Source organism: Vidua macroura, chromosome 4 (assembly GCF_024509145.1).
Source record: "Vidua macroura isolate BioBank_ID:100142 chromosome 4, ASM2450914v1, whole genome shotgun sequence".
NCBI classification, from domain to species: Eukaryota; Metazoa; Chordata; class Aves; order Passeriformes; family Viduidae; genus Vidua; species Vidua macroura.
This window is the reverse complement of record NC_071574.1, coordinates 71,713,265-71,737,120: the sequence shown is the minus strand read 5'-3', so window position 1 is coordinate 71,737,120 and position 23,856 is coordinate 71,713,265. Positions and strand designations below refer to the sequence as shown.

At 63.1% G+C, this 23,856-nt stretch overlaps 2 protein-coding genes across 5 annotated transcripts; one reads left to right on the top strand and one right to left on the bottom strand.

The window, feature by feature from the left end:
* The first annotated feature begins 8 nt into the window (after positions 1-8).
* Positions 9-6,025, top strand: HTRA2 (HtrA serine peptidase 2). Its single transcript, XM_053975863.1, has 8 exons — positions 9-699; positions 1,574-1,778; positions 1,850-2,044; positions 2,181-2,213; positions 2,640-2,748; positions 3,172-3,241; positions 5,354-5,449; positions 5,694-6,025. The coding sequence occupies exons 1-8, from the start codon at positions 335-337 to the stop codon at positions 5,857-5,859; spliced, it is 1,239 nt and encodes a 412-aa protein (XP_053831838.1). The 5' UTR covers positions 9-334; the 3' UTR covers positions 5,860-6,025.
* Positions 6,026-7,557: 1,532 nt separating this feature from the next.
* Positions 7,558-23,662, bottom strand: LOXL3 (lysyl oxidase like 3). Of its 4 annotated transcripts, XM_053976605.1 has the most exons (15): positions 23,585-23,658; positions 17,456-17,789; positions 16,992-17,155; positions 16,407-16,618; positions 13,040-13,265; positions 12,641-12,821; positions 12,203-12,357; positions 11,319-11,492; positions 11,024-11,179; positions 10,623-10,785; positions 9,728-9,971; positions 9,067-9,182; positions 8,823-8,959; positions 8,366-8,477; positions 7,558-8,188 (listed from the first exon to the last, which is right to left on the bottom strand). In XM_053976605.1, exons 2-15 carry the CDS (start codon positions 17,775-17,777, stop codon positions 8,115-8,117), a joined length of 2,436 nt encoding a protein of 811 aa, XP_053832580.1. In that variant the 5' UTR covers positions 17,778-17,789; positions 23,585-23,658; the 3' UTR covers positions 7,558-8,114. The 4 variants fall into 4 exon arrangements, with proteins under 4 accessions (XP_053832580.1, XP_053832578.1, XP_053832577.1 ...); XM_053976603.1 differs by lacking the exon at positions 11,024-11,179 and having other exon boundaries at positions 23,605-23,662; XM_053976602.1 differs by lacking the exon at positions 11,024-11,179.
* Positions 23,663-23,856: the final 194 nt, after the last annotated feature.

The following is a 23,856-nucleotide window of genomic DNA, read 5'->3' as shown; positions in this document are numbered from 1 at the left end:
TGGGAGCGCGCCCCCTTCCTGGTCCGCACGGCGCCGCCGCAGCACTCTCGCCCCGGCCGTGGCCCTCGGCGGCTCCGGCGGACTCGGTGAGCCGCTCTGACAATGGGGCTGCCCTGCTCCGCTGTCGCGCCGGTTATCGGCGCATCTCGCAGACGGCGGGACCGTAGCTCCCAGCGGGACTACAACTCCCGGCGCGCCCCGCCTCGGAACTACAGCTCCCGGCGTGCTCCGCGGTGTAGGACAGATTCGGGCTGACCCCGCCTCAGGACTACAACTCCCGTAGTGCCCCGCGGCTCAGCCCCGCCCCGGCGGGGCGCGGTTTCCGTTCAGCAGCATGGCGGCAGCGGCGCGGAGGGTGCGGGTCCGGTGCATCCCGGTGCCACCGGGTGTACAGCGCTGGTGCCGAGCGCTGACGGGGACCGCTGAGCCACCGCCGCCCCCTCCTCCTCCTCCCCCTCCTCCTTCCCATCCTCCGCCGCCGTCCGCCCGGGGCCGGTCTCTGGCGGCGGCGGTGGGCGCCGGGGCGGCAGCGCTGGTGCTGCTGTGGGCCCGGGAGCGCCGCCGGCCCCCGCTGAGCGCCGCCGTGCCCGCCCCGCCGCCCGCCCCGCCGCCTACCTCGCCCCGCGCCGCCTTCAACTTCATCGCTGACGTGGTGGAGAAAACGGCGCCCGCGCTGGTCTATGTGGAGATCGTGGGCAGGTACCGGCACCGGGAGGTCCCCGGGGGGGGATTTCCCTCCTCCCTGGGCAGTGCGGCCCCGGCCCCTTCGGCACCTCCGCCGGCCTCTCCTGAACCGTCCCGGAGGCTCCCGCAAGTGCCTCGGGAGGGACCGACACGCGGCTGCCACACGCCGCTGCCACTTCCATGTCCTGCGGGGCCGTCTGGCGAAGCTGCCGCCCGGGCTGCCCCGTTCCGCTGCCTGGGGGCAGCGCTTGGTGTTTATTTCCATTTGTGCTCTCTTAATGTTCTCACCATCCAATGCCTCCGGCCTCGGGGCACCTCTGCAGCAGCTCTGCCTTCCAGCTGGGCGACTGCTGCTTCCAGCTCGGTGTCACCTGTGTGCAGTGTCACCCTCGCTGCCTCACAATGTGAGGAGGCATCAGCCGGTGCTGCTCCTTCTCTGGGTTCCTGACCCACATTGACAGTAATTCACCACCAGCTGAGCTTTGGCCTTGCTGGTCCATCCCATTCTCCACTTACTTCACCTGACTACCAGCAGAGGTTGGGGTGATTGACCAGGACCCAGAGCTGTGAGTCTGCTCCCGCTATCAGGAAACGTTCCTGTTGCCTCTCAGGTGTTTGTTATCTGCTCCAGTGCTGGGCTCCGTGTCTTCTGGCCTTGTCCCTGCACAGGTCACAGCCCCTCCTGCTCCCACGTGCTTCTGTTCCTGGTAGGGCTGTACCTTTGTGGCTGTGCATGAGCTCTGGATTCCTGCTGCGTTCGTGCAGATTCCTCTATTTCTGCCGGGACAGGGAAGGATTCCCCCATCGTGCCGCTGCTCACGCACCCTCACTGCTCCCTGCTGCCTCCCAGCCCTGTCCTTGCCACTCCTGAGCCGTGCCCTCCTCGCAGGCACCCCTTCCTGGGCCGGGAGGTGCCCATCTCCAACGGTTCGGGCTTCGTGGTGTCCCCGGACGGGCTGATCGTCACCAACGCGCACGTGGTGGCCAACCGGCGGCGCGTGCGGGTGAAGCTGGCGAGCGGCGAGATGTACGACGCCGTGGTGCAGGACGTGGACCAGGTGGCCGACATCGCCACCATCAAGATCAAGCCCAAGGTGCGTGCGCGTCACGCGGGGACGCCGGGGGAAGCGGCGACGTCCCGCTGACCGCGTCCCGCTGCCCACAGCACCCGCTGCCCACGCTGCCGCTGGGCCGCTCGGCCGAGGTGAGGCAGGGCGAGTTCGTGGTGGCCATGGGCAGCCCCTTCGCCCTGCAGAACACCATCACCTCGGGCATCGTCAGCTCGGCGCAGCGCGGCAGCCGCGAGCTGGGCCTGGCCGCCAGCGACATGGAGTACATCCAGACCGACGCTGCCATCGATGTAAGGGACGTGGGTGTTGCGTCCTGGGAGGGTGGAGGGGCTCACATGGAGCATGGGGGTTCTGGCCGGTCACCCTGGGATCAGCCTCAGGATGGGGCTTTCGTGGTCTGCTCACATTCTCTCTCCTCTGCTGCAGTTTGGGAACTCTGGGGGCCCCCTCGTCAACCTGGTGAGTCCTGCTGCTTGTCCCCTTGCTGGCTGGGGGAGGGATGTGCTGTGTGCCCCTCTGTGGGAGTGCTTGTGGGTGCTGGGAGGTTTCCTGGAGGGAGAGGGAGGGCTAAGCCTGGCATGAGAGCCCTGTGCAGTATCTGAGGCATCTGGAGCTGATGGGGCTTTGGTGGAGACGAGGTCTGGCTGGTGCTGGCAGGGCAGAGCCAGGGACTGCATGGACTCATCCCGTAGACTCAGCCCCTGGGTCCTGCCCAGCCTTGGCAGGGTGAGGCAGGACACAGGGCCAGCAGCCTGGGAGGCGTGGGCAGAGAGGCAGGACCCCAGGCTGGTGCAGTAGTTCCCCTGCTCTCCACAGTGATCCAGGCTGGGTCACTGCTGGGATCACCGGATCACTGCATTGGGATCCCAGTGCCCTTTCCTGCAGGACGGCGAGGTGATTGGGGTGAACACCATGAAGGTGACGTCGGGCATCTCCTTTGCCATCCCCTCCGACCGGCTGCGGAAGTTCCTGCAGAAGGAGGAGCACCGCAAGAGTGAGTGGGGACCTCCCTGCTCGGGCTCTGGGGGAGGAGGAGGAGAGAAGGAAACTTTGGCATAGATGGGCTCTGGACCCGTCTTCCCGAGAAAGGCAAGGAGTGCAGGAGAACTCTTTGGGGTCTCATCTGGTGCCACAGGAAAGCTGTGCAACTGCTGCCTTGCCCTGTCTGGCTCTCCTGTGACACTGGGGTGAGACATTCTCTGTCAAAATTTTGACAAACCAGGGAAGCCAAGTCATGGTGCAAAATGCAACACCTGGAATGCTCCCGCTGGTGCTGGCAACTGGACTGAGCTGTTGTAGGGATTTGGAATAGCTCTGGATGCTGCCTGCCCTGAGGGCTGTGAGGGCTCAGCCCAGCACTGTTCTAAGCAGGTCTCTGTTTCCCAGCCATGACATTCCATGTCCTTTCCTTCCACAGGCTCTTGGTTTGGCAATGCAGAGTCGAAGCGCCGGTACATCGGGGTGATGATGCTGACCCTCACTCCCAGGTACCTGTCCTGAGCTCAGGGGCCAACAGACCGGTCCTGTTGGGGCAGGGATGTGATGGGATCTTCCCAACTAACTGAGGATGCCTTTTGGGAGGGTTAAGCTTTCACTCTCAAATCTCTTTGTGCTTGTGTTGTGGTTAGAATGTTGGCTGGCTCACGGGTAAATTGGAAACTTGCAAGTTTTTTCACTGGTAGCAGACTCTGTGAGCAGATAAAAAGTGCTCTCCCTCTCCACAGGAGGGTGGAGCCAGGTGAGAGTCAGTCTCTGCTGCCAGGGAACAAGGGACAGGACTAGAGGAAACTGCCTCAGGTTGTGCCAGGGGAGGTTGAGGTTGGATATTGGGAAAATTCCTTCTTGGAAAGGGCTGTCCAGCCCCTGGCACATCTGCCTAGGGCTATGCTGGAATCCATCCCTGGGGGGATTTAACAGCTTTGTGGATGTGGCATTTGGGGACATGGTCAGTGGTGGCCTTTTGACAGAGCTGGAGGAGTGGTTGGACTTGATGTTAAAAGTCTTTTCCAACCCAAACAATTCTGTGAAGTGCCCATGTGAGCAAGCAGGACCTGTGCTCTCACCTCTGGGAGAAGGTCAACACCTGCTCTGGTTCTTTGGCTCTTGCAGCCACATTTAAGAGACCTTCAGCTGCCTCGTGGGGCTGGTGTTGTGCCACACTGGGCACAACCCCTTTTGGGGCTGTGCTCTGCCCTCCTAAAGGTCTGGTGAGTTCCCCAATGCCCAGCAGATGGTGCTGGTACCCGGCAGAACCCGAGGGATGTGGGAGGCCAGCCCAGCCTCCTCCTGCTTCCCTGGCCACGCTTGCAGGGAGCGTGGCTGTCAGGAAGCAGCGTGAAATTCCTCGGACACGGCTCCGGGGACGCGGGTCCAGCTTCCGCACAGCCCCCGGGCCGGTCCAGGGAAAGCACCTGACTGCCAGGCTTGTTTGTGCCCAGCAGGAAGGGCTCCCAACAAGGGGTTGCTCGCCCTGGAATCGGGTGACTGCCCTGAACAGCCTGAACCTTTCCATCTGGAAACCTTTCCCTGGCACAGGAAGGAGAAGCTCCGTGTTGGGCACAGGCTCAGGCTCAGACCCTGTTCTGTGTGTGGTGCCCAGGCCAGATAAGAGGCAGTAGGCACAGAGATGTGTGGGAGTCCACAAGAAATCCCTTTTTTTACTTTGAGGAGGGTGCTCAGAGCCTGGCACACATTGCCTGGAGGGTCCTTGGAGATCCTCAAAACCCAGCTGGACACAGTCCAGAGCAGCCTGCCCTGACTGAGCCTGCTGGGGGTCGGGTGAGATGAACTCGAGAGGCTTCTTCCCACCTTTGCTGTGTGAAATTGGGAATTCCCACCTTTGCTGTGTGAAATTGAGAAGGGATTGGCAGCTTGCACTGGGCTGTGGGACCACAGCCACGTGGGGAGCCCTGACTGGCTGAGCAGGGACCTGACAGGAGCAGAGCTGGGCAGAGACTGAGTGTGTGGGTCTGCAGGGATTGGAGCTGATGCAATGTTTGAGGGAAGAATGCTGTCACTCTGGAGAGATCCAGCTGGAGTGTTGCATACACTCCTGGATTTCATTCAAGACGGGTGAGGAGCAGTTGGGGAGAGTCCAAAGAGGAGCTGTGAGAGATGTAGAGTTTTAATTTGGTTTAGAAATCCTAAAATCTGTGGGAAAGTGTGAGAAACTGTGATTGTTTAGTCTCTAGACTCAGGAGGAGAGCTCTGCTGACACGTCTGGCAGGAAGAGGGGCACAGCTTGTGTTGTGTATCCTGCCCAGCTAGGGCAGAGAAGTGAAACCGCAGCAGAGGAGGGGCGGGTCTGACCCCGGGAAGGGTGATGTGACGTGGGGATGTGCATCACCACAGCTCTGATCCAGCTGGCAGCTCCAGGGGTTTCCAGCTCTCCCTGGTGCCACTGGGATTCTCATCCTCTCGTTTTGACAGGAGGATGGCGGTGTTTGGGGCTGGCAGCTGTGGCTCATGCTCAGCAGGGTGCAGGGACACAGGAGGGGAGGTTCTGTGCCTGGTCTCTAAGCCTGTGCAGCTGCAGGGAGTGGGGTGGGAGCCCTGCTCTGCCTCCAGCTCCATCCCTGATGCTGATGTTCACTCTGCAGCATCCTGGCAGAGCTGAAGCTGCGTGACCCCACCTTTCCCGACATCTCCTACGGCGTGCTGATCCACAAGGTGATCATCGGCTCCCCAGCACACCAGTAAGTGCTGCCCTGTGCCTTAGGGCTGGGTGAGGGAGCAGCTGCGGGATGTGTTTTGCTCCAGAGCAGCAGGGCTTGGGCTCTACAGCAGAAACCACCTGGGGACCTTTTCCCAGGCTGGGTGTCTTGCTGGCCAAGTGCAGCTGTAGAACCTCTGGTGCCACAGCTCCTGCTGCACTTGGAGGACGATGACGCCGAGTGTCTGCCTCACCCTCCGTGTGCTTCATCCGTGTTCTCCCTGCAGGGCAGGGCTGAAGGCCGGGGACGTGGTGCTGGAGATCAACGGGACGGTGTCGCGGCGCGCCGAGGACGTGTACGAGGCCGTGCGGACGCAGCAGAGCCTGGCCCTGCTGGTGCGGCGTGGCTACGACACCCTGCTGGTGAGCGTCGTCCCCGAGGTCACCGAGTAGCAGAGAGCACCCGGCCGGAGCCGAGGGCAGAGACTGAGATGTGTCTGTGCTGGCCAGGCAGAGACGGAGAGCAGGGCTGGAAGGGGCCAGGAGAGGGGCCTGTGCTTGGGTGACTTGTGGTGCAGCCGCTCCCCTCTGTACTCAAATAAAGCACTTTTCTAGCGGCCCCCACGGCCATGTCACCTCCTTCCCATGACAGCAGCAGTTGCCTGGTGGAGGCTGGGCTGTGTGGGACCTTGCTCCTCCTGTCAGTCCCCACATGAGACCCTGCGGCTGGGGAGGAGCTTGCTGTGCCTCCAGTGACCTTATCAGTGTTCATGGTGTTCTGCCACCTGCTTGGAACCCACCTGGGCTGGGGTCTGACTCCTCTGTGTACCTGGCAGGCAGCTGTGGAGCCATGGAGTGTGTGGCCCCTCTGTGGGTGAGAGCGGGTCTGAGACCGGCATTACCTCCGTGGAGTGCAGCAGTGCTGTTGTGCCACGGCCATCTGGTCACATCCCTTCTGCTGGGAGCTCTGTGACTGCTCCGAGCCCACATCCCCATGGTAAATTGGTGTCAGTGCTGGACTCGTGATGGCTGGGGCGGCATCTCCTGGCCCTGCTGTCCAGGAGGGCTGAGGATGGGAGCCACAGCTGGGACTGGGGCTCTGCCGTCCCGCCCCCAGCTCGCTGTCAGTGCTGGAGCTCTGCTCCCACACACACCCGGCCCCTGGGGACAGCTGGCGGCCGAGGGCCTTCGGGAAAGGAGCAGCTCTGGCTGTTCCTCGCCTTCCTGGAAGAGCCTCTGGAGCGGGAGCAGCGGCGAGGGCAGCCCGGAGCAGCGGAGGAATGCGGCTGTCGGGCCGGCGCTGCCCGTGACGGCGCTGCCGAGCCCCGGCCTGCTGCTTTTGGGACATGAAAGAAGCACAGTTCCTCAGGGGTGCTGTGGCAAGGGGCGGCTCTGCCACTGCTCCCCCCCGCGCTCGCCCTGCCCTGAGAACAGGCCTCCTTTCAGCAGCCCCGGCCTCGCCGGAGGAATTCGCTGCCCCGGCCAGGGGGAAATCGCGGCGTGTCTGGCATAGCTGCTCCGGTGGCGCTGACCGCAGCGCGTTCCAGGGCTGAGCCAAGGCCTGCCCCCTCCTCCTCCCCGGCTGCGGGCAGCGCCCGGGGTCCCCACAATGGGGAAGGGGCTGGGGGTGGGGGTCAGAGCACCCAGCTGAGGGGTGAGAGCTGGGCTGGATCTCCCTCGGCCCTCGTGTCACATCCGAGTGTTCCTGTCCAGTGTGTGCTCCCACACGAGTCGAGGCAGCCCCTGTCTGCTGTGAGACCTCGGTTCTTGTGGGTCACAGTCCCGTGGACCCCAGTCCTCAAGGGTCACAGCTTCGGGACGGGATTTCTGCTCGGTAACATTCGCCCTGCATCTGGTGAGGGGGAACCAGCTCTTCTTTCCCACATCCCTGCTCCTCAGTTCCCCCTCTCACGGTGCTGTGGGGCTGCTGCTGCTGGTCCCTTCCTCTCACCCACCTGGGCTCCTCCCAGAGGACCAGCCCTGAGGCTGAGGAGGGTGCTGGGGGCTGGTGTGAGGCCAGGGCTGTGTGGCTGAGGCATGGCAGGGGCCAGGGGATGCTCCCACACTGTGCCAGTGTGGCAGAATGAACCGTGCCACCTGCTCCTGCCAGGCTCCTCATCCCAGCCCAAAGACATGCCAGCAACCATTGGGAAAGAGAACTTACAACTTTATAGAGGAAATAAAATTACAACTGAGAGATGGGGTAGGAGCCACCCCTGGGCAGCGCTGTGGGCAGAGACACCTGCACCATCCCCGGGGGACCAGGGGGCTCCTGGGGCCCTGTGTGGGTGGTGGGCCCTGGGGCCAGCTGAGGGGGTGAGCTGTGGGAGGGCTGTGGGGTGAGAGGAACCAGGGCTGAAACGGGGAGTGGGAGTTTTGGGGTGCAGCCGGCATGGGAGGGATGGAGCGGTGGGGGGTGCAGGACCTCCCCGACTGTACCCGTGTGCCGCAGCCCAGGGGATGTGGGCACCGTCTTCTGGCCAGTGGTTGGGGTGGCAGCCCCAGGCTGGGAGGTGCAGGTGTCGGTGCCTCCAGCACCAGCCCCCCCCGAGGTGGGGAAGGGCGGCCGGTGGCGAGTCCTGGGCAGTCCCCGGCAGGACACAGTGGCAGCAGCACTGGGCATCAGGCCTCCCTGCCAGTCTCCCAGCAGCTTCCTCCCACCCTGTGGGGTGAGGGAGGGAGATGCCTGTCTCCCCAGGGCCGGAGCCCTATGAAATCTGGTTGTTGAGCTGACCTGGGTACTGCTCAAACCGCTTGTTGGCCTCCTCACTGAGCGCATCTCCTGCGGGCAGAGGGCAGGGGCTGTCAGCTCTGGTGCAGTGCATCCCCTGCCCTGCCAGCCCCTTCCACCGCAGGTGCCCCCAGCACCACCATCCCAGCCCATCCTCATCCTCATGGCTTCCTGCAGCCCTGTCCCTGCCCTCCACCCTCACCCCTGTGCCGTGCCCCGGGCTGTTACCGATGTGGCAGCTGTGCACCCAGATGCGGTGCCCGTCGTACTTGCAGTTGCATTTCATGGCATTGTTGGTGAAGTCACTTTCTGCCACCTCGAAGTTGGGGTTGATCACGACCTGTGGGGCACGGACAGTGAGATCCCTGCCCCAGCCCCAGAGCATGTGTCACCCCAGCTGTGGTGGGTGTGCTGGAGAGCTCCAAGGAGCCAGTGGCTGCTGATGTGGTGGGGTGGTCCTGTCCCTGTGCACCATGTGCCCATGAGCAGTGCTGCTCAGAGCTGGAAAAAACCCATGTGGCAGCATGTCTGAGCAGCCCTGCACGTCCCATGCCAGCACACCCACCAGCCCCACTGAGCTCGAGTGGGAGAGAGGGATGGGTGGCTGAAGTGTGTGGAGGGCTGAGGTGCAGGGACAGAGGCTGGGAGGGTGGCAGGAGGGGCTGGAGAGGGCCAGGTGCAGCACCTGCAGGATGTAGTTGCCTGGCTTGACATCAGTGATGTCGATCCACTGGCAGTCAATGTCATGCCGGTACAGGTCCCAGCAGCCCACGGTGATGCCCTGCTCCCCAAAGTTGGCACACTCGTACCTCTTGGCCACGTCTGCAGGCAGGAGGAGACACAGCTGGTCCCTGCTGAGACCTCCCCAGCCTGGCCCCACGATGGGGACACAGGCAGGGACGGTGCTGCAGGGCCCCAGTGTCACCCACCTTCCTCGCACTCGGTGTCCTCCAGGCAGAAGCTGGCCTTGTGTCCCTCGGCCACCTTGGTGCCGTTGGGGGTCAGGATGTCATAGTGGGTGAAGATGTCCATGCTGTGGTAGTGCCTGTGGGAGGGAGCCAGCGCCTGCTGCAGACTGCCCTGCCCTGCATCAGCCCCCCTGCCACCTGCCCAGCCCCTCACCGCTAGGAATGTCCCCACAGCCCCTGCTCTGAGGTGGCAGCACTGTGAGGTTGGGCAAAGCTGTGCCCTGCCCTGGAAGAGGACACAGCTGTCCCCAGCCAGCTGTCCCACTCAAGCAGTGGGCTCAGCTGCAGGGCACAGCCTGCAGCCCTGTCCCTGCCTCCTGGAGCCCCAACTGCTCATCCAGAATCAGCCCTAAGCCAAACCATGCAAAATTGGACCCTGGGCAGCAGACTGGGGCTATCCAGTGTCATCCTCACCCGGTGTCACCCTCATCCAACATCACCCTCTCTCAGCATCATACTTGCACAGTGTCACCCTCCTCAGCGTCACCCCTGCCCAGCACCCTCCTCACCCAGAGCTGCCCTCACCCAGCCCATTGCACCACCACCACCCTCTCCCCTCCGTGACCCCCAGCCCCGTCTGTCCCCTGCCCACACTCCCCTCCCAGCCGTGCCCCACACGCACCGGTGGCACTCGTGCCAGACCCAGGAGTGGCGGCCGGCCTTGGGGCGGAAGTCGGCGCGGCCGCGGTTGTGGATCTGGGAGGAGAAGCGGAGCAGGCGGCGGTGTCCGTAGGGCCAGTTGGCCAGGCGGGCCGAGCTGGCCAGGCAGTTTTCCTCGGCGGCGCAGTACAGCATGTGCAGTGGCCGGTCCTCGATGTACGCCGTCTCCTGCACCAGCGGTGCGTGCAGCAGCAGGTCGGAGGCGGCTGGGGACGGGAGGCTGCTCAAGGACAGGCTCTGCTCTCGGCAGGGATGGGGCGAGTGGAGGGGACAGGGCAGTGCCCAGGGCTGGCAGGGCTGAGCCAGCCAGGGGGAACATGTGCCCACCGCATTGGCTGGGAATGGGCTGACCACTGACCTCCAGCTGCAAACCCCACTGACCACAGCTCCTGGCCCCACAACACTGTTGACCACAGAGCCCACCGCCCGCAGACCCCACTGCCCACAGACCCTACCACCTGCAGACCCCAGTGTTCAGAGTCCATGTCTGCAGACCCCACGGCCCGCAGACACCAGTGCTCAGAGTCCATGCCCACACACCCCACTGCCCACAGACCCCACTGCCCGCAGACCCCATTGCCTGCAGACCCCATTGCCTGCAGACCCCACTGCCTGCAAGCCCCACTGCTCAGAGTCCATGCCCGCAGACCCCATTGCCTGCAGACCCCACTGCCCACAAGCCCCACTGCTCAGAGTCCATGCCCACAGACCCCACTGCCTGCAGACCCCACTGCCCACAGGTCCTGCTGCCCACAGCCCCCCTCCGTGCAGAACCCCCACCCACAGACCCAGTGTCCCAGACCCAGCAATGGGGTTCCCTGCAGCCCCCACTGCCCGCAGCCCCCGTGGCTGCTCACTCTCGGAGCAGATGACGCCCGCAGCGAAGCGCGTGCCCGTGTTCCTGCAGCTCAGGCTGGCACCGTGGTGCTGGCAGTGGCTCAGGGACATCTCGTGGCCGGCGCACTTCACTCCGCTCATGACCATCTCTGTCACGTTGCTGGCGTCCCAGTACCACGTCTCCTGGCGAGGGGGTGAGGCAGGGTGGGTGGCAGGGCTGGTGGCTGGATTGCCCGGGATCACTTATACCCAGGCTGCAGCCAAGCCCCCCACCACAGCTGCCCAGGCCTCTAGCTGCCCACAGGGATCCACATCCCTTTGTCCCCATCTGTCCCCATGCAGCCCCACGGTCGTTTGGGAAGTGCTGGCTGGTGCCTGTGCTCGCCAGGGCATCACCGGGGCCCTCCTCGCCGGCACCTACCGTCACAGCATGCAGGGAGTAGCCCAGGCCGAGCTGACGACAGGCCACCATGGCCTCCTTGGTGGTCCAGCCATCGCTGCAGACCGTGCCCCACTTACTGCCTCGCTTCACCTCCACGCGGCCCTCAAACTCTGTCCTCCCGCCGGCCAGGCGGATCTGTGGGGAAGCCCTGGGGCCGTGAGCGGTCACCCCACAGCTCCTGTCCCACCGCCATCCCCATCCCATCCCCGTCCCCAGCCCTGTGAGCAGTGGTGGTGGCTGCTGCTGCCCTGGCCAAGCTGGTGCTGGCACCTACTTGTAAGCCGTGGTTAGCGAATCCCAGACCCAGCTGGCGACAGGCCACCATCGCCTCGAGCGTACCCCAGCCTTCGCCGCAGACCAGACCCCAGCGGGGCTGGTCCCCGTCGCCAGCCCCCACCGCCACCTCGACCCGCCCCTCGAAGCGGCTCCGGCCCCCGCTCAGCCGAATCTGCAGAGAAAGGCAGTGGCAGCGTCATCACCGTCACAGGTGATGCTCCCCCGGGACTGCGGGACTGTCCCCAGCCCCTGTCCCGTCACAGGGGGATGGGGAAGGCAGGAAAGCAGAGCCAAGCACAGCTTTAGTTGGCAGGGGACTTGCCAAAACTGGTGGATTTGGGCACAAACAAATTGCCTGTGAGTTTGGGCATTGTCTCACCAGCTCACGGAAAACAGTTCATTTTGAAATGGCGTCATTTCAGAAATGACAGGTGTGAGAGAGTTAAAGATCATTAAAAAAGCTCAAAGTGGATGAAACGATGGGCCAGGGCAAACAGGAACAAGTGGCTCCATTTGCTTGTTTCATCACAGGTAAAAAAAAAAAAAAAATCTCTCTCGGTCGGCCCACAGTGATTTTTTTTTTTTTCTGGTGTTTCTGCTGGGGAGTGGGCACAGGCTGGCTGCAGCAAAAGCAGCAGGGAGCAGCTGCCCCACACCTCCCCTCACAGAGCACCACCCACAGCGCACCCAGAGCCCCCACAGCCTCCCCCCACCCCCTTCCTCACAGGGGTTCCCACCCACAAAATTCCTGAGCTCCCAGGACAGAGGGAAATGTGTGGGGTGCAGAGGAGATGTGAGGGCCCATGGATGCTGTGGGCCTTTCCCAGCGCCCCACTCTGCGGCCCCGCTGCTGGGAGCCCCACGGAGCCCCGTGGTGCGCACCAGGTTCTCGTAGCCCATGTAGGGGATGTTGCAGCGAACAGCCGCGTCCTCCGTGTGCTTGCAGTCCTCCTGTGTGATGTTCCTGAAGGGGCAGCTCCAGAGCGACTTCTCGGTGCCCTGGCACTGCACCTCGTTCAGGTGGATGGGGCCCGTCCCTGCCAGAGGGCAGCAGAAATCAGGGCCCTGTGACACAGGGATGCTCAGGGCCACGCCGTCCCCAAGGCTGCCCTCTCTTTCTGGCAGGTCTGAGGGACTTGGGACACTCCAGCCTCCAGGGCTGCTGCCCGGGACGGGGTGGTCGAGTGGCCGTGGTCCCATTGGGATGCTCCATATCCATCCCAGTGCCCACAGGACACCCCAGCCAAGCAAAGCCTGGATAAGTGCCTCATCCACAGCTCCAGGAGGGGACGGCAGGCCCCTCTGCCCCGGCAGCCTCACCTTGCCCCATGCGTGCCCCGGTGAGGGCCTCCTTGGCGCTGCCGAAGCCCAGCTCGCGGCACACGACGCTGGCCGACTGCAGGTTCCAGCGGTCGTCGCAGATCGTGCCCCACTCGCTGCTCTTGAGCACCTCAACACGGCCCTCGCCGACCTTCGCGCCGCCCTTCAGCCGGATGCGGGGCTGCGGGAGCAGGGACACGTGTGGGACAGCGTGGAACGGCACAACGCAGAGCTGGCCACGACTCCCGGGATGCGCAGGGCCAGGACACCATCCCCACCTCCTGCTCCAGAGACCCAGCAACCCACACACCTGCAGAGCCCAGGGGACAGGGCCTGGCCGTGGGGCGCTGTCCGGCTGTGGGCCACCACAGGACTCGTCCCCCTCCCTGCGGGGCTCACCTGGCCCTGCTGCTGCTGCTGCTGGCGCTGTTTCTTCTTGTGGGCATTGCCAGTGGCGAAGAGGGGCCCGGGCACGCAGCTGACCACGGCGGGCATGCCGGAGCCGCAGGCTGCTGAGGAGTTGCCCCGGTAGAACTCGAAGGAGCACAGGGACAGGTGCACCTCTGTCCCCGTGCAGGACACCGAGTGCAGGCGGTAGTTGAGCTGCTGCCGCTCCGTGAAGAGCCTGTGAGGGGAGAGGAGCCCTGAGCCACGGCCAGCGTGGCCAGCTGCAGTGGAGGTGTCACCAGCCACCCTGCCTGCAGCTGCACGTGCTGGCTGTGCCCCTTGCCCTGTCCCCAGGGTGACACACGGTGCCTGCCAGGCACCCACCCCTTGCCAACTGCCTGTCCCACACCCCCAGCAGCACAGGGACGCACGTGGGGACGCGCACAGCTCTGGTGGGACTGCACGGGGCTCCTGTCTCTGGCTCTCCACTGGAGCCATTTACCTCTTCTTGGGCCCTACGTCCTCCCTGCGCTTTTGTTTTTGTTTAGGCTGAGATTTGGAGGCCAGCCTGGAAAATAGAAAACAATCATCACAAAGCCCGGGGTCTCAGGCTGTCACCTCTGCCCTCAGCAGTGACACAGGGAGCACAGCCTGCCCTGGCTTCACTGGAGGCTGAACTGGGCACCTTGGCCCCCAGGAAAACTCATGTGCATCCCCTCTGTGTCACACAGGGGTGCAACAGCATCATCTGCTGCCAGCAGCGTGACACAGCCACACTGCACAGCAATGATGCAGTTTCCTGTATGCATCCCACCAGGAAACTGCTGGATGCAGCCACATCCTGCTCTGCCTTGTCACAGACCAAAAGATCAAACACCAGCAGCCACCATTTGATCGGTTGGGTGTGGTTGTGTCTGTGTCCTCATCCAGACACCAAGCCACCATACTGTGCCAGGTCCCCAAGGTGCAGGGCAGCCGGCAAGCAGCACCAAGCAAGCAGCACAGGCAGCCCCAGGGTGCTTGCCCTGGGGCCATGGGGCACAATGGGACTTGCTGCAGGCTGGCAAGGACCTGCTGCCAGTGAGGGAAACAGCCCTGGCACAGGCTGAGCCACGAGGCTCAAGCACACACAAGGTGTAGGTGCAATCCCAACATCCCCAAATGCTTGTTTCCCTCGGGGAGGAAGATGCTGAGCAGAGCCCAAACCCCAGAGACTGCAAGGAGTGAAGAGCAGAGTGGCCCAAAGGAGGGCAGGGGACTGACAGCCCCAGGGACCAGGCAGAACCAAGCCTGGCCACTGTCCCTGCAGGCCAGCACAGGTTGGTGTCAGCCTGCACAGCCCAGGGAGCCCCAGGACACAGCACAGGGCTGGGATTCAGACAGCCAGAGGGCATCAGTGCCCATTCACACTCAGGAAGCCACACCTGGATCCTGCACCTGGGTCTGGGCTCCCACGACAAGAAGATGTCACGAATGTGGTGTGAGCCCCAGAGAGAGCAGCAAGACAGCGGCGTGGAGGGGATGGGGGGTGTGGAACTCTTCCAGCCAGGGCTGAGGTGGGAGCTGTGAGGATCCTGGCTCTTCCAGCAGGGAGGGAAGAGCACAAGAGGAAAGAGGCGTGACTGACAGCAAAAGGTTCAGGCTCAGGCTAAGGAAAACCTTGTGCCCGTGAGGGCTGTTCCATACTGGAGCAGAGACCGCAGAGCTGCAGAATTTCCATCCTTGGAAGGTTTCAAAAGCCAGCTGGATGAAGCCCTGGGTTTAACCCACAGCTGGCTCTGCTCCACCCAGGGAGTTGGACCAGGACTCCCAGAGGTCGCTTCCAGCCTGGATTAGCCTGTGCCTTCATATGACTGTGTCTGTGCAGCCCCAAATTAATCAGCCCCTACAAAACACTGTGGCTCTCAGGAGCCAGTTCCTGCTCGGGGCAGAGGGACAGGACTGCAGCCTCGTGGGGACACAAAACATTTCCACCAGTGCTGCAGGGGAAACACCTGCTCACTGGGAAAGGGACAGTCAGCACCAAACCAGCCAGGAAACAGCACATTGCAGCAAACAGGACCTTCAGGTGGGAGTTGAGGAAACCCACGAGCCTGGATTCCCATCACCAGCTGCAGGAGCTGGCAAGGATGACTGCTGGGGACAGGGAGTGTCACAATGAAGAGCTCACAGTGGGTGTAGGGCACATTCAGCACCAGGGAAGGTGGTGGGACTGGGGCAAGGCCCCGTGCTGGGGGCAGAGCATTGTGGCAGTAGGCTCAGGAAAGAGGTGCCATGCCCCAGCCCAGAGAGGATGGGCTCTGGCTCACAAATCCAGCAGCAGGATTCAGGGATGGAGGGAAAAGGCAGCCAGACCATCCCCTGAGCCTGGCAGAAAGGCAGCAAGAATGAGTGGGCAGAGGATGCAAGGGACCCCAAGCAGATGTGGCACTTGGGGCAGGACCTGCCACACTGTGCCCATCAGCACTGCTGAGCATGGGCTCTGGTACCCATACCAGCCCATCCTGCGGGGAATGGAGGGGTGCACAGCCTTTCCAGCATCCCCAGTGCTGCTTTCTGCAGAAAGCAGCCCATTTCCACAGCTCTTCCTCCCCATCTGCCAGGAGAGACAACTCTGCTCCGAGGCCTCCTGCTCCCCTCCCAGGGTGCCAGGACTCCTGCCTGGTGTGCATGACCAGCCTGGGAGAGAGATCGTCTCTCGTGGGGAATGGGGGACCCCAGCACGCACAGGCAGGCGCCCTGGGGTGAGGTTTGTCCTACTGGGCCAGCACAGCCCAAGCCTTCAGTCTGCTCCGTCTGGATCCGTTTGTGCCCGGATCCGTTCTGACGGCAGAGACTGGCGGGGCCGGACAGCCCAGCTCTGCCACGGCTCAGCAGACGGGGCGCCCTGGCCCCTTACCTGCTGCCCAGCCTCGGGCTGCGGCCCTTCGTCCTGGCTGCTCGCTTCAGCCGCCTGTGGAGCAAGCAACACTGGAGCTGCCTGCTCAGGGCACACACAGTGCCAGGCACGGCGTGTCCGTGCCCCTCGCTCAAGCCACAGTGTGGCTGGAGCTTCCCCTGATGGCTGCAAACCTCCCCTTGGGATGGGGACAGCACTGCCAGGGAGGAAGAGCGCTCCTCTTAGAGTGGCCTTTGCTGTAGTGTGTGTGGTAGCCACCCCATGGCCCCCCAGCTTGGTTAGCAAGTGTCCAGATGGCCAGCTGGGGCTTGGACTGGCAAGTGGCAGGGTGGGAGGGATTTTAGAAGCCACAACACCCAACAGCACAGCTTCTGCTGTCACCCCAGCACTACCCCATGCCCCTGGCACCATCCCCAGCCCTCTGCCCCTGTCCCTGCTTGGACACCCCACCCCTGTGGGCTCCCTGCCGGCCTCACTCACTTGTAGAAGTTCCTGTTGACTTTCTTCTCTGCCGGGAAGCCCATCATGCCGCAGACGACGCGGCTGTTGTGGCTGTCCCAGCCCTGGTCGCAGATCTGTGCCCAGCTGTCCTTGTAGCGCACCTCCACGATGCCCTCTGTCACCGGCAGCTGCCGCCGCCCCCCGGACACCACCGGCCGCAGCCGGACCTCCTCCACGTGGCTCTGCTCGGTCTGCGGGGATCAGGTCAGCCCCAGCTCACGTCCCATCCCATCACCCCTCCTCCTGCCAGCCCACCCCCAGGCAATCTCCAAGGATGAAAGAGAGGAGTCTGCAGGCACAGGTGGGGCACAGGGACAGCCACCCCTGTATTCCTGCTGGCCACATCTGATGGCCCTGGGCAGCCAAGGATTGAATCTCATCCAGAGAGCTCAGTGCCTCTTGTCCCCTTGGGTCCCCAGGGAACATCTCCAGGGAACACAACCAGGAAAGCCAGTGCTGCTTTCCTGCACCCCCAGGGGGAGTTCCCAGACTGCCCCACACCCAGGGTGCTCTGTGGCATCCTGGACGTCACCAGCTGCCTGCTCTGGCCAGCAGCTTCCTCACCTCGATGACGTTGGAGTCCTTGAAGCCTGGAATGCGCTCATCCTTGCAGACAACACCCGCGTCCTCCTCATGGCTGCAGTCGCTGTTCCCCCAGCCCCGGTGTTTGCAGTCCCCGATGCCCTTCTCGTTTCCAGCACAGTTCACATTGTCCAGCCAGATCCTCCCTGCCAGACACAGCCTAGGGGTGAGGGGGGAGCCAAGCATCCCCTAGGAACAGGGAAGGTGCCCGCGGAGCATGGCAGGGAGCAGGCAGGTTACAGCAGGAGCTGTAGCACGAAGGTGAGGGAAATGCCACCCAAATGGGGGGGGGGGGTGTCTGCAAATGGGGAGCCTCCACCTCCCCAAGGGGCTGCTCTGACACGCAGAAAGCTCCCACGTGTGCACACACGAGCACGAAATCACTGCCGGGCACACCTTGCAGACCTGTGCCAGGGGGATGCTGTGCCCCACCAGCCCTCTCTTACCGACTCCTTTGCCGTACTTGGCGCTGTGGGCCCAGCCGGTGGCAGCCACGAAGCCGAGGTGCCGGCACAGCACGTGCGCGTTGCCCAGCGTGAAGTCGTCGTCGCAGATGGTGCCCCACTCGTCGTTGTAGAAGACCTCGACGCGGCCCTCGTTGTGCTTGCGGGGGTAACCGGCCAGGCGGAACCTCAGCTGGGGCCCGGGGGGGTGCGTGGGGCCCGGGGGGGTGGGCTGGGCACTGCCCACCCACGGCCACGCGCTGCCCAGCAGCAGCAGCAGCAGCAGCAGCAGCTCCGGCCATGCCCACGCGCTGCAGCCTCCCATGGCAGCGTGGCCCTGCGGGGGCACACAGGGTCAGGGTTGTGCTGCAACACCAGCACCCCCACCCAGCCCAGTTAAACTCTCTGCCCAGCTCCAGCACAGCCACGTGCCTCGTCCTGGCCAGAGAGCCCCCAACACACAATCCCTGCATCCCTGGGGGTGTCAGGGACCTGCCCAGTGCCCCTGCCCCCTCTGCCAACAGCCCCTACTGAGCCCCCACCGCGCTGCCTGGTCACATCTGGAGGGCAGTGAGGGCACATGGGCACAGGGCTGTGCCCAGGAGAGGTGAATGGAAGGAGGGGGATGAGCTGCCAGAGCTGAGGGAGCTGGAACAGGCTCAGGGCACAGGGAAAGCCCGGCTGGACGGGCCAGGAGCTCGATCCAGCAGGAGCAGGGAATGGCTGCTGGCTGAGGGGATTCCAGCCCACGCTCCTGCCCTCCCTTCCATGACGAGCGAGGCAGCCGGAGCATTCACATTCCTCTGTGCCGCGTTCCTCCATTCCTCTGACAATATTTGTGGCTCCCCGAATACCTGAGGGAGATGTGGTATTCCTGTACCGGTCCCACGGCAAACAATAGTGAAAACCCTTCTCTGTGAGCTGCCCTCCCTTCCCAGTGTGCTATTCCCATGGATCCTGTAGCTCAGGAGCAGCATTTCTGCACGGGGGGGTGTCGACAAGCTCTGAGCGATGCTCGTCCATGCCCACCTCGCTGTCCACTGCAGCCTCGTGCCACCAGCCCTGCCAGACCCTTCCACGGAGGGAAAGCATTCCCCCAAAATACCCCCAGGGCAGCCCCCCAGCAGGATGTCTCTGTCTCCAAGTGCCCCCTGAGCATAGATCCTCCCCGCTGCACTCACACAGATCGTGCTTGCCATTAGAAAACATTAAAAAAAAAAAAAACAAACCCAAATTGATTTAAAATTCCCGTATTTAGCTGCAGTGTCACAGAGAAAGGGAAACAAATTCAAACCCCACACACAGCTGGGGGCCGGCACAGCTGCTCCACCTCCTCAACAGCCTCCAGGGCAGGGTTTTCACAGAGGAATTGGCCCCATTCCTGCTTGGTTCACTTTTCCAGATGATGAGGACCTTGGTCCACACTCCAGCCTCTTGAGAACGCCTCCTGGGCCGAGGCAAGGATGAACCAAGATGGTGCCCAGTGCCAGCCCCTTTTCTACACCCATAACACCAACACAAGCCTCCAGAGGGCCCAGCCCTGCTGCCTGCCTGCCCTTTTGGGCACACGTCACATTGGAGGTGCCACCAGGAGCAGTGAGAACCTCGGGATGAGCCTGGTGCCTGCAGAGATGCTCAGGAAGAGAGTGAGGAGTGACAAGGACCAGCAGTTCCACACCAGACACAGAGGTGGGGATGGCTGGATGTGGCACTCTGGTCTGGCTGACAAGGTGGGCATTGGTCACAGGTTGGACTCGATGACCCTGGAGGTCTTTTCCAACCCTGTGTAATTCTGTGAAGCACATCACCTCCCTCGGAGCAACCACATCCGGGTGGGCTTGGCTCTCTCCTCTATCACAACTGGGGGACAGGGGACACAGACAGAGCTGGTGGGGACATGGGCCAGGCAGCTGGGGTTGGTCAGAGCCAGCTCTGGGCTCCTGGTGCCTCAGCTGCTTGCTCCGGCACTGCCAGAGCTCAGCAGGACGCGTGTTTGTGGGCAGACAGCAGGGAAACGCTTTGCTGAACCTTTTACCCAGCCAGCAGGAAGGGAGGGAGGGTGCAAAGAGCCACCTCAGCCCTGCCAGTGGCTTAAGAAAGGGCATTTCTGGGCTTGGAATGGGAATTCTCCATCCTCATCTCCACACTGCCTGGGAAGCAGAGAAGGGATGAGTTTGCCATCTCACAGCAGTAACAAAACTTCTTATTCCACCCCTGGGTCACCGAGGGGACATTGCCCTGCCCAGAGGAAGGGCTGCAAACCCTCAGAGCTGTCCTGGCACACAAATGTGCTCAGTGCTAACTGCAACACACTTTGGGGTGTGTTTCCTTAGGGAAAGCTGGAGTGCACAAGGACTGGAGCTTCCCCAGCGAGCAGGATGCTCTGCTGTGGAACTGGGCAGTTTCACAACGGGGTCAGTACAACCCTAAAGGACAGCAGCACAATTAATGCCAATCTCCACGGTCCGGCAGAAATAGCCCGTGTCAGGAAGTGGGAATGGCCTTTTATGAGATCACAGGTCCTGTTAATTGGAGTAACTGTGCTGATATAACAGGCTGAGACTGGAAGGCATTCGATTCATCTTGCACCACCTTTTAAGGAATAACTAGCACTCAACAAAATCAGTGCACCTTCTGCTAAGTGGATTAAAACTGGTCACCTGCTGGAACTAAAATGTGGTTACATGAGGAAGTCACCACTCCGTGGGCTTTCTGGTGAGGATCACATGCTTTTCAAAGCAAAACTGTGCCAGGAGGAGGAAAAAAGTACCTTCCTGGTACAGACTGCAGAGACAGAAATGGGGGGGAATCAGAGATGGGAATAGGGACAGCCTGGTAAATCAGCATTGTGCAGCCTATGTCCTTGGCTACAAGGAAAATTAAAATCTGTGCACTGAGAAACAAAACACAGAGGACCAGAAGATGGCACCCGAAAAGTGCTTGGGCTTGGTGCAGCAAATCACTGATTCCCCTCCAAGCCTCAGCAGCGTGCCCTCCAGGGTCTGTAATCCCTGCTCCTGGGTCCTGCTTCAGCTCTGCTCCAGCATCTCTCATCCCCACTGTCCTTCCTCTGCCCTGGCTCCTCAGCTCTGCCACTCACCTCAGAGTTCCCCAGTGATATTCCCAGCGACATTCCCAGCTGTGCTCTGTGGGGCCAAAGCCTTTTCCATGCCCAGCCCAGGACAGCTGCCACGTGAGCTCCCTGCAGCACAGCACGGCTCCTTCCCCGTTCCTGCACCACCTCCCTCTCCGAACACGCTCTGTGCCCGTGTCCATGTCCCGGGCAGTCAGGCTAACAGGGCTCTCATTGTCCACATCACTTTTTCCGTTCTCTGAGGCACAAGCCGTGCGTTTGCTCCTCTCCTGCTGCCCGGCTGCTCGTTCTGCTCGCAGGCTTTGCTCCAGCCCTGCTGTTCTGGGTGGGGAGCCCACCCCAGCATCCCAACCACCCTACTGTCAGCTCCAGCTTGGGACAGTCTCCTCTTGGACCAGAGCTTGTGCAAACTCTGGATGTGCTTGTGCCGCTCTGGATGTGCTGCCCAGGCACAGATGCTCAGCAGAACTCCACTGCGAGGGTAAAGGGCTCTGGAGGACGGGCTGGCTGGAGCGAGCGCTGGGCGTGGGAGCCGGGAAGCAGCCCAGGTTCTTGCCACTGCCCGGGAAACCTCAGGAATGTCCCAGCCGGGTGTGCACGAGGCCCTGAGCCACATCCCAGCCTGCAGCGCAGCTGGCGTTGGTGGTGGGGTGTCTGAGAGTACTGAGGAGTCAAAATCCTGGGGCTCCCGCCACTCCTCAGCCTCAGCCCGGCTCTGCTGAGGTTGGCATGGGTGAGAGGACCCTTCAGGGCAGGGGACAGCCCCACATGGCAGCAGGAGCCGTGAGACTGCTCAAACTGCTCCCATGTCAGCCCACTGACTCTGCTTGTCCCAGTGGGTGACAGATCAGAGGACAGAGTCACCTTTATAGGTGACTTATAGCCAGGCACTGTCCCCATCACTGCCCTGCATCCCGCACAGGGGCTGCCCCTTCCAGAGGGGTCAGCTGTGCTGGTGGGGGTGCCCCAGGCCCAGGACTGTTCAAATCACGTGTGTCCTTCAGCACTCACTGGGCATCCAGCAGGACAATCGGTCTGCCCCACCAAAACCCCAGTGAACAGCCAACAGAGCTCGGGAAGGGGCAGCTCCTGGTGAGGCAGGTCCTCGGCTAAGTCCGTGTGTTTGATCAGCACGGGGCATCCCTGCAGCACAGGGATGACATCCCAAGCCACAGCAGCAGGGAAGGGCCAGGCCATGGAGGCCCCTGAGGGACATGCTCGCTCAGCAGCAGCCTTGGACACACCCACGGGGGACATGGAGCATCCCAGGCACTGACAACTGGGAGGACTCAGAGAGGAGCAGCACAAGAGACCTGGGAAACCCGCCAGCACGAGGGAGAGGAAGCTCGCTCTGTTTATCCTTCCTTGAGAAGGTTAAGGGGTGACACAGTCACTCTCTGTTGATGTCCCGTGCCAGGACATCCCTGAGAGCATGGGGTCACGTCCCGAGCAGTCGGGGCAGGAGAAGGTCTGGTGAGTCCCATGGCTTCAGGGCTCCATCCCTCCCCTTCTCCCCAGGGCCCCCTCGCACACGGCCCTTTCGCAATCCGGCCGCCTGGATGGGCCTGCTCCGCTTTTCCCGCTTCCCGGCAGCCCTGGAGCGCCGGGAACAAATGTGCACGAAGCAGGGGAGCCCCGACACCCCCACCCTGCTCAGGAGGGGACCTGACATGGGTCAGAGCTCAGGGGTAAGCACCACCAGGGTCTGGAAGGGAACGTGGTTCCACAAACTGGTCGCAAAAGCACCAGGAAGCAGCCCAGGGTCACCATAGGAATCTGGATTCCCTGGAAGGATTGGTGTCACTCCCAAAGCTACAACCTCCTGTGGCTGGGAGCTCACTGCCCCTCGGTGCCCGAAGGCAGGGTGCCCACTTCTGCCACCCACTGTGTGTCCCCATCCCAGGCAAGGACAGGGATGCTGCAGAACGGACACTCGGGGTGTCAGCAGGGACAAAACATTGCGTGGGGCTGGGGCTGCACTTCCCTTCCTCTGACAACTCCAGGCCCAGCCCCTTTGGGCTACCTGATGGCCCCATGTCCTGCTGTCACCCTGTGAGTTTGCGGGCCCTAAGTTGGGCAACTCCCTGGGGACTCCCCTGGGGGGGGAGACTCTCTGGGAGCAGTTCTGTGTCAGGAACGAGGGACGCATGTGCCCTGGGCTTCCACATCACCCCCTAAAGCCAGGGCAGGTCACAGCACAGCTCCTGGCAGCTCCTACCCCCACCCAGCCTCCCCAGCACACAGCAGGACCCTCAGCTCTGCCCGCTCTGCTCTGAGCTGCCCGGGCTCGGGAGAGGCAGCCCTGGGAGGAACCGGCTGCCGGCAGGAGGGAAAGACCTCGGAGGAATGCGCAAACATCGGCCATCCCCGCGGGCAGAGGGGCGGGCAGCGGGGCTGTGGGGCTGGTGGTGGGGCTGGTGGTGGGGCTGGTGTCCCAGGCACCCTGGAGCAGGGAGCCAATCTTCCTGGACCTGCTGGAGACGGGACCGGCTCAGCTGCGGGCTCCTCTGAGAGCAGCTGGGAAGGCGAAAAGCCAGCCGAGAAGAATCATCCCTTCCAGCGCCGCCAGCCCTCCCGCCCCACATCCTTCCATCCATCCTCTCTCTTCCATGAGCTACAGCAAGTCGGGTCTTCATGGAAATCCTGAGTCTCCACGCCCCGTGTAACCCGCTGCTCGGCCCGCAGCCCGCACGCTTTGGGGTGCGGTACAGCCCCGAAGCGGCGCCCACAGCCCCGCCGGGCTCCGCTTCCCGTGGGACACCCGCGCTGCCCGCCCCGGTCCCGCTGCCCACGGGCACGGCCCACGGCAGCTCCCGCACCACGGCACGGCACGGACACGCTTGGACCACCGGGGCTTTGGGGCGGCATCACCGCTTCCACCCCCGCACCCGAGACCCCCCCGAGGCGCCCCGGCCCCGCAAGGCGCAGCCCCCGCCGCTCCCGGGACAGCCGGGCCCCGCGCGGTATCTCCGGGGTGCCGAACGGAGCCGAGCCGTGCCGTGCCGAACCGAGCACAACCGAGCCGAACCGAGCCGTACCACGTTCTGCAGTGCCGTACCGAGCCGAGCCGTGCCGTGCCGAGCCGTGCGGTGCTGTATGGCAATCCTGCCGTGCCGAGCTGAGCAATTTCGGTCCGTGCCGCCGCGCTCCGCCCCGGCCCGCCCCGCGCCGTGCCCGCGTCCGGGGCCGCCCCGCCGCCCCGGCCCGCGCCGAGCGGCCCCGGCCCCGCTGCTGGCACGGCCCGGACGGGCCCGCGCCCCCGGCCCGCTGCCCCGGCATGGGGCCGGCTCCAGCCCCCGCCCCGGCCGGG

Bases quoted from the DNA above. Each gene is read 5' to 3' on its own strand.
- HTRA2 (XM_053975863.1), top strand. From the start codon at position 335: ATGGCGGCAGCGGCGCGGAGGGTGCGGGTCCGGTGCATCCCGGTGCCA. The intron at 1,779-1,849 runs GTGCGTGCGCGT...CGCTGCCCACAG, and splicing joins CCATCAAGATCAAGCCCAAG to CACCCGCTGCCCACGCTGCC. The intron at 2,214-2,639 runs GTGAGTCCTGCT...CCTTTCCTGCAG, and splicing joins GGGGCCCCCTCGTCAACCTG to GACGGCGAGGTGATTGGGGT.
- LOXL3 (XM_053976605.1), bottom strand. From the start codon at position 17,777: ATGGGAGGCTGCAGCGCGTGGGCATGGCCGGAGCTGCTGCTGCTGCTG. The intron at 12,358-12,640 runs GTGAGGCTGCCG...GCCCTCTGGCAG, and splicing joins CGGGGCACGCATGGGGCAAG to GGACGGGCCCCATCCACCTG. The intron at 11,180-11,318 runs GTAGGTGCCAGC...GCTTCCCCACAG, and splicing joins TCGCTAACCACGGCTTACAA to ATCCGCCTGGCCGGCGGGAG.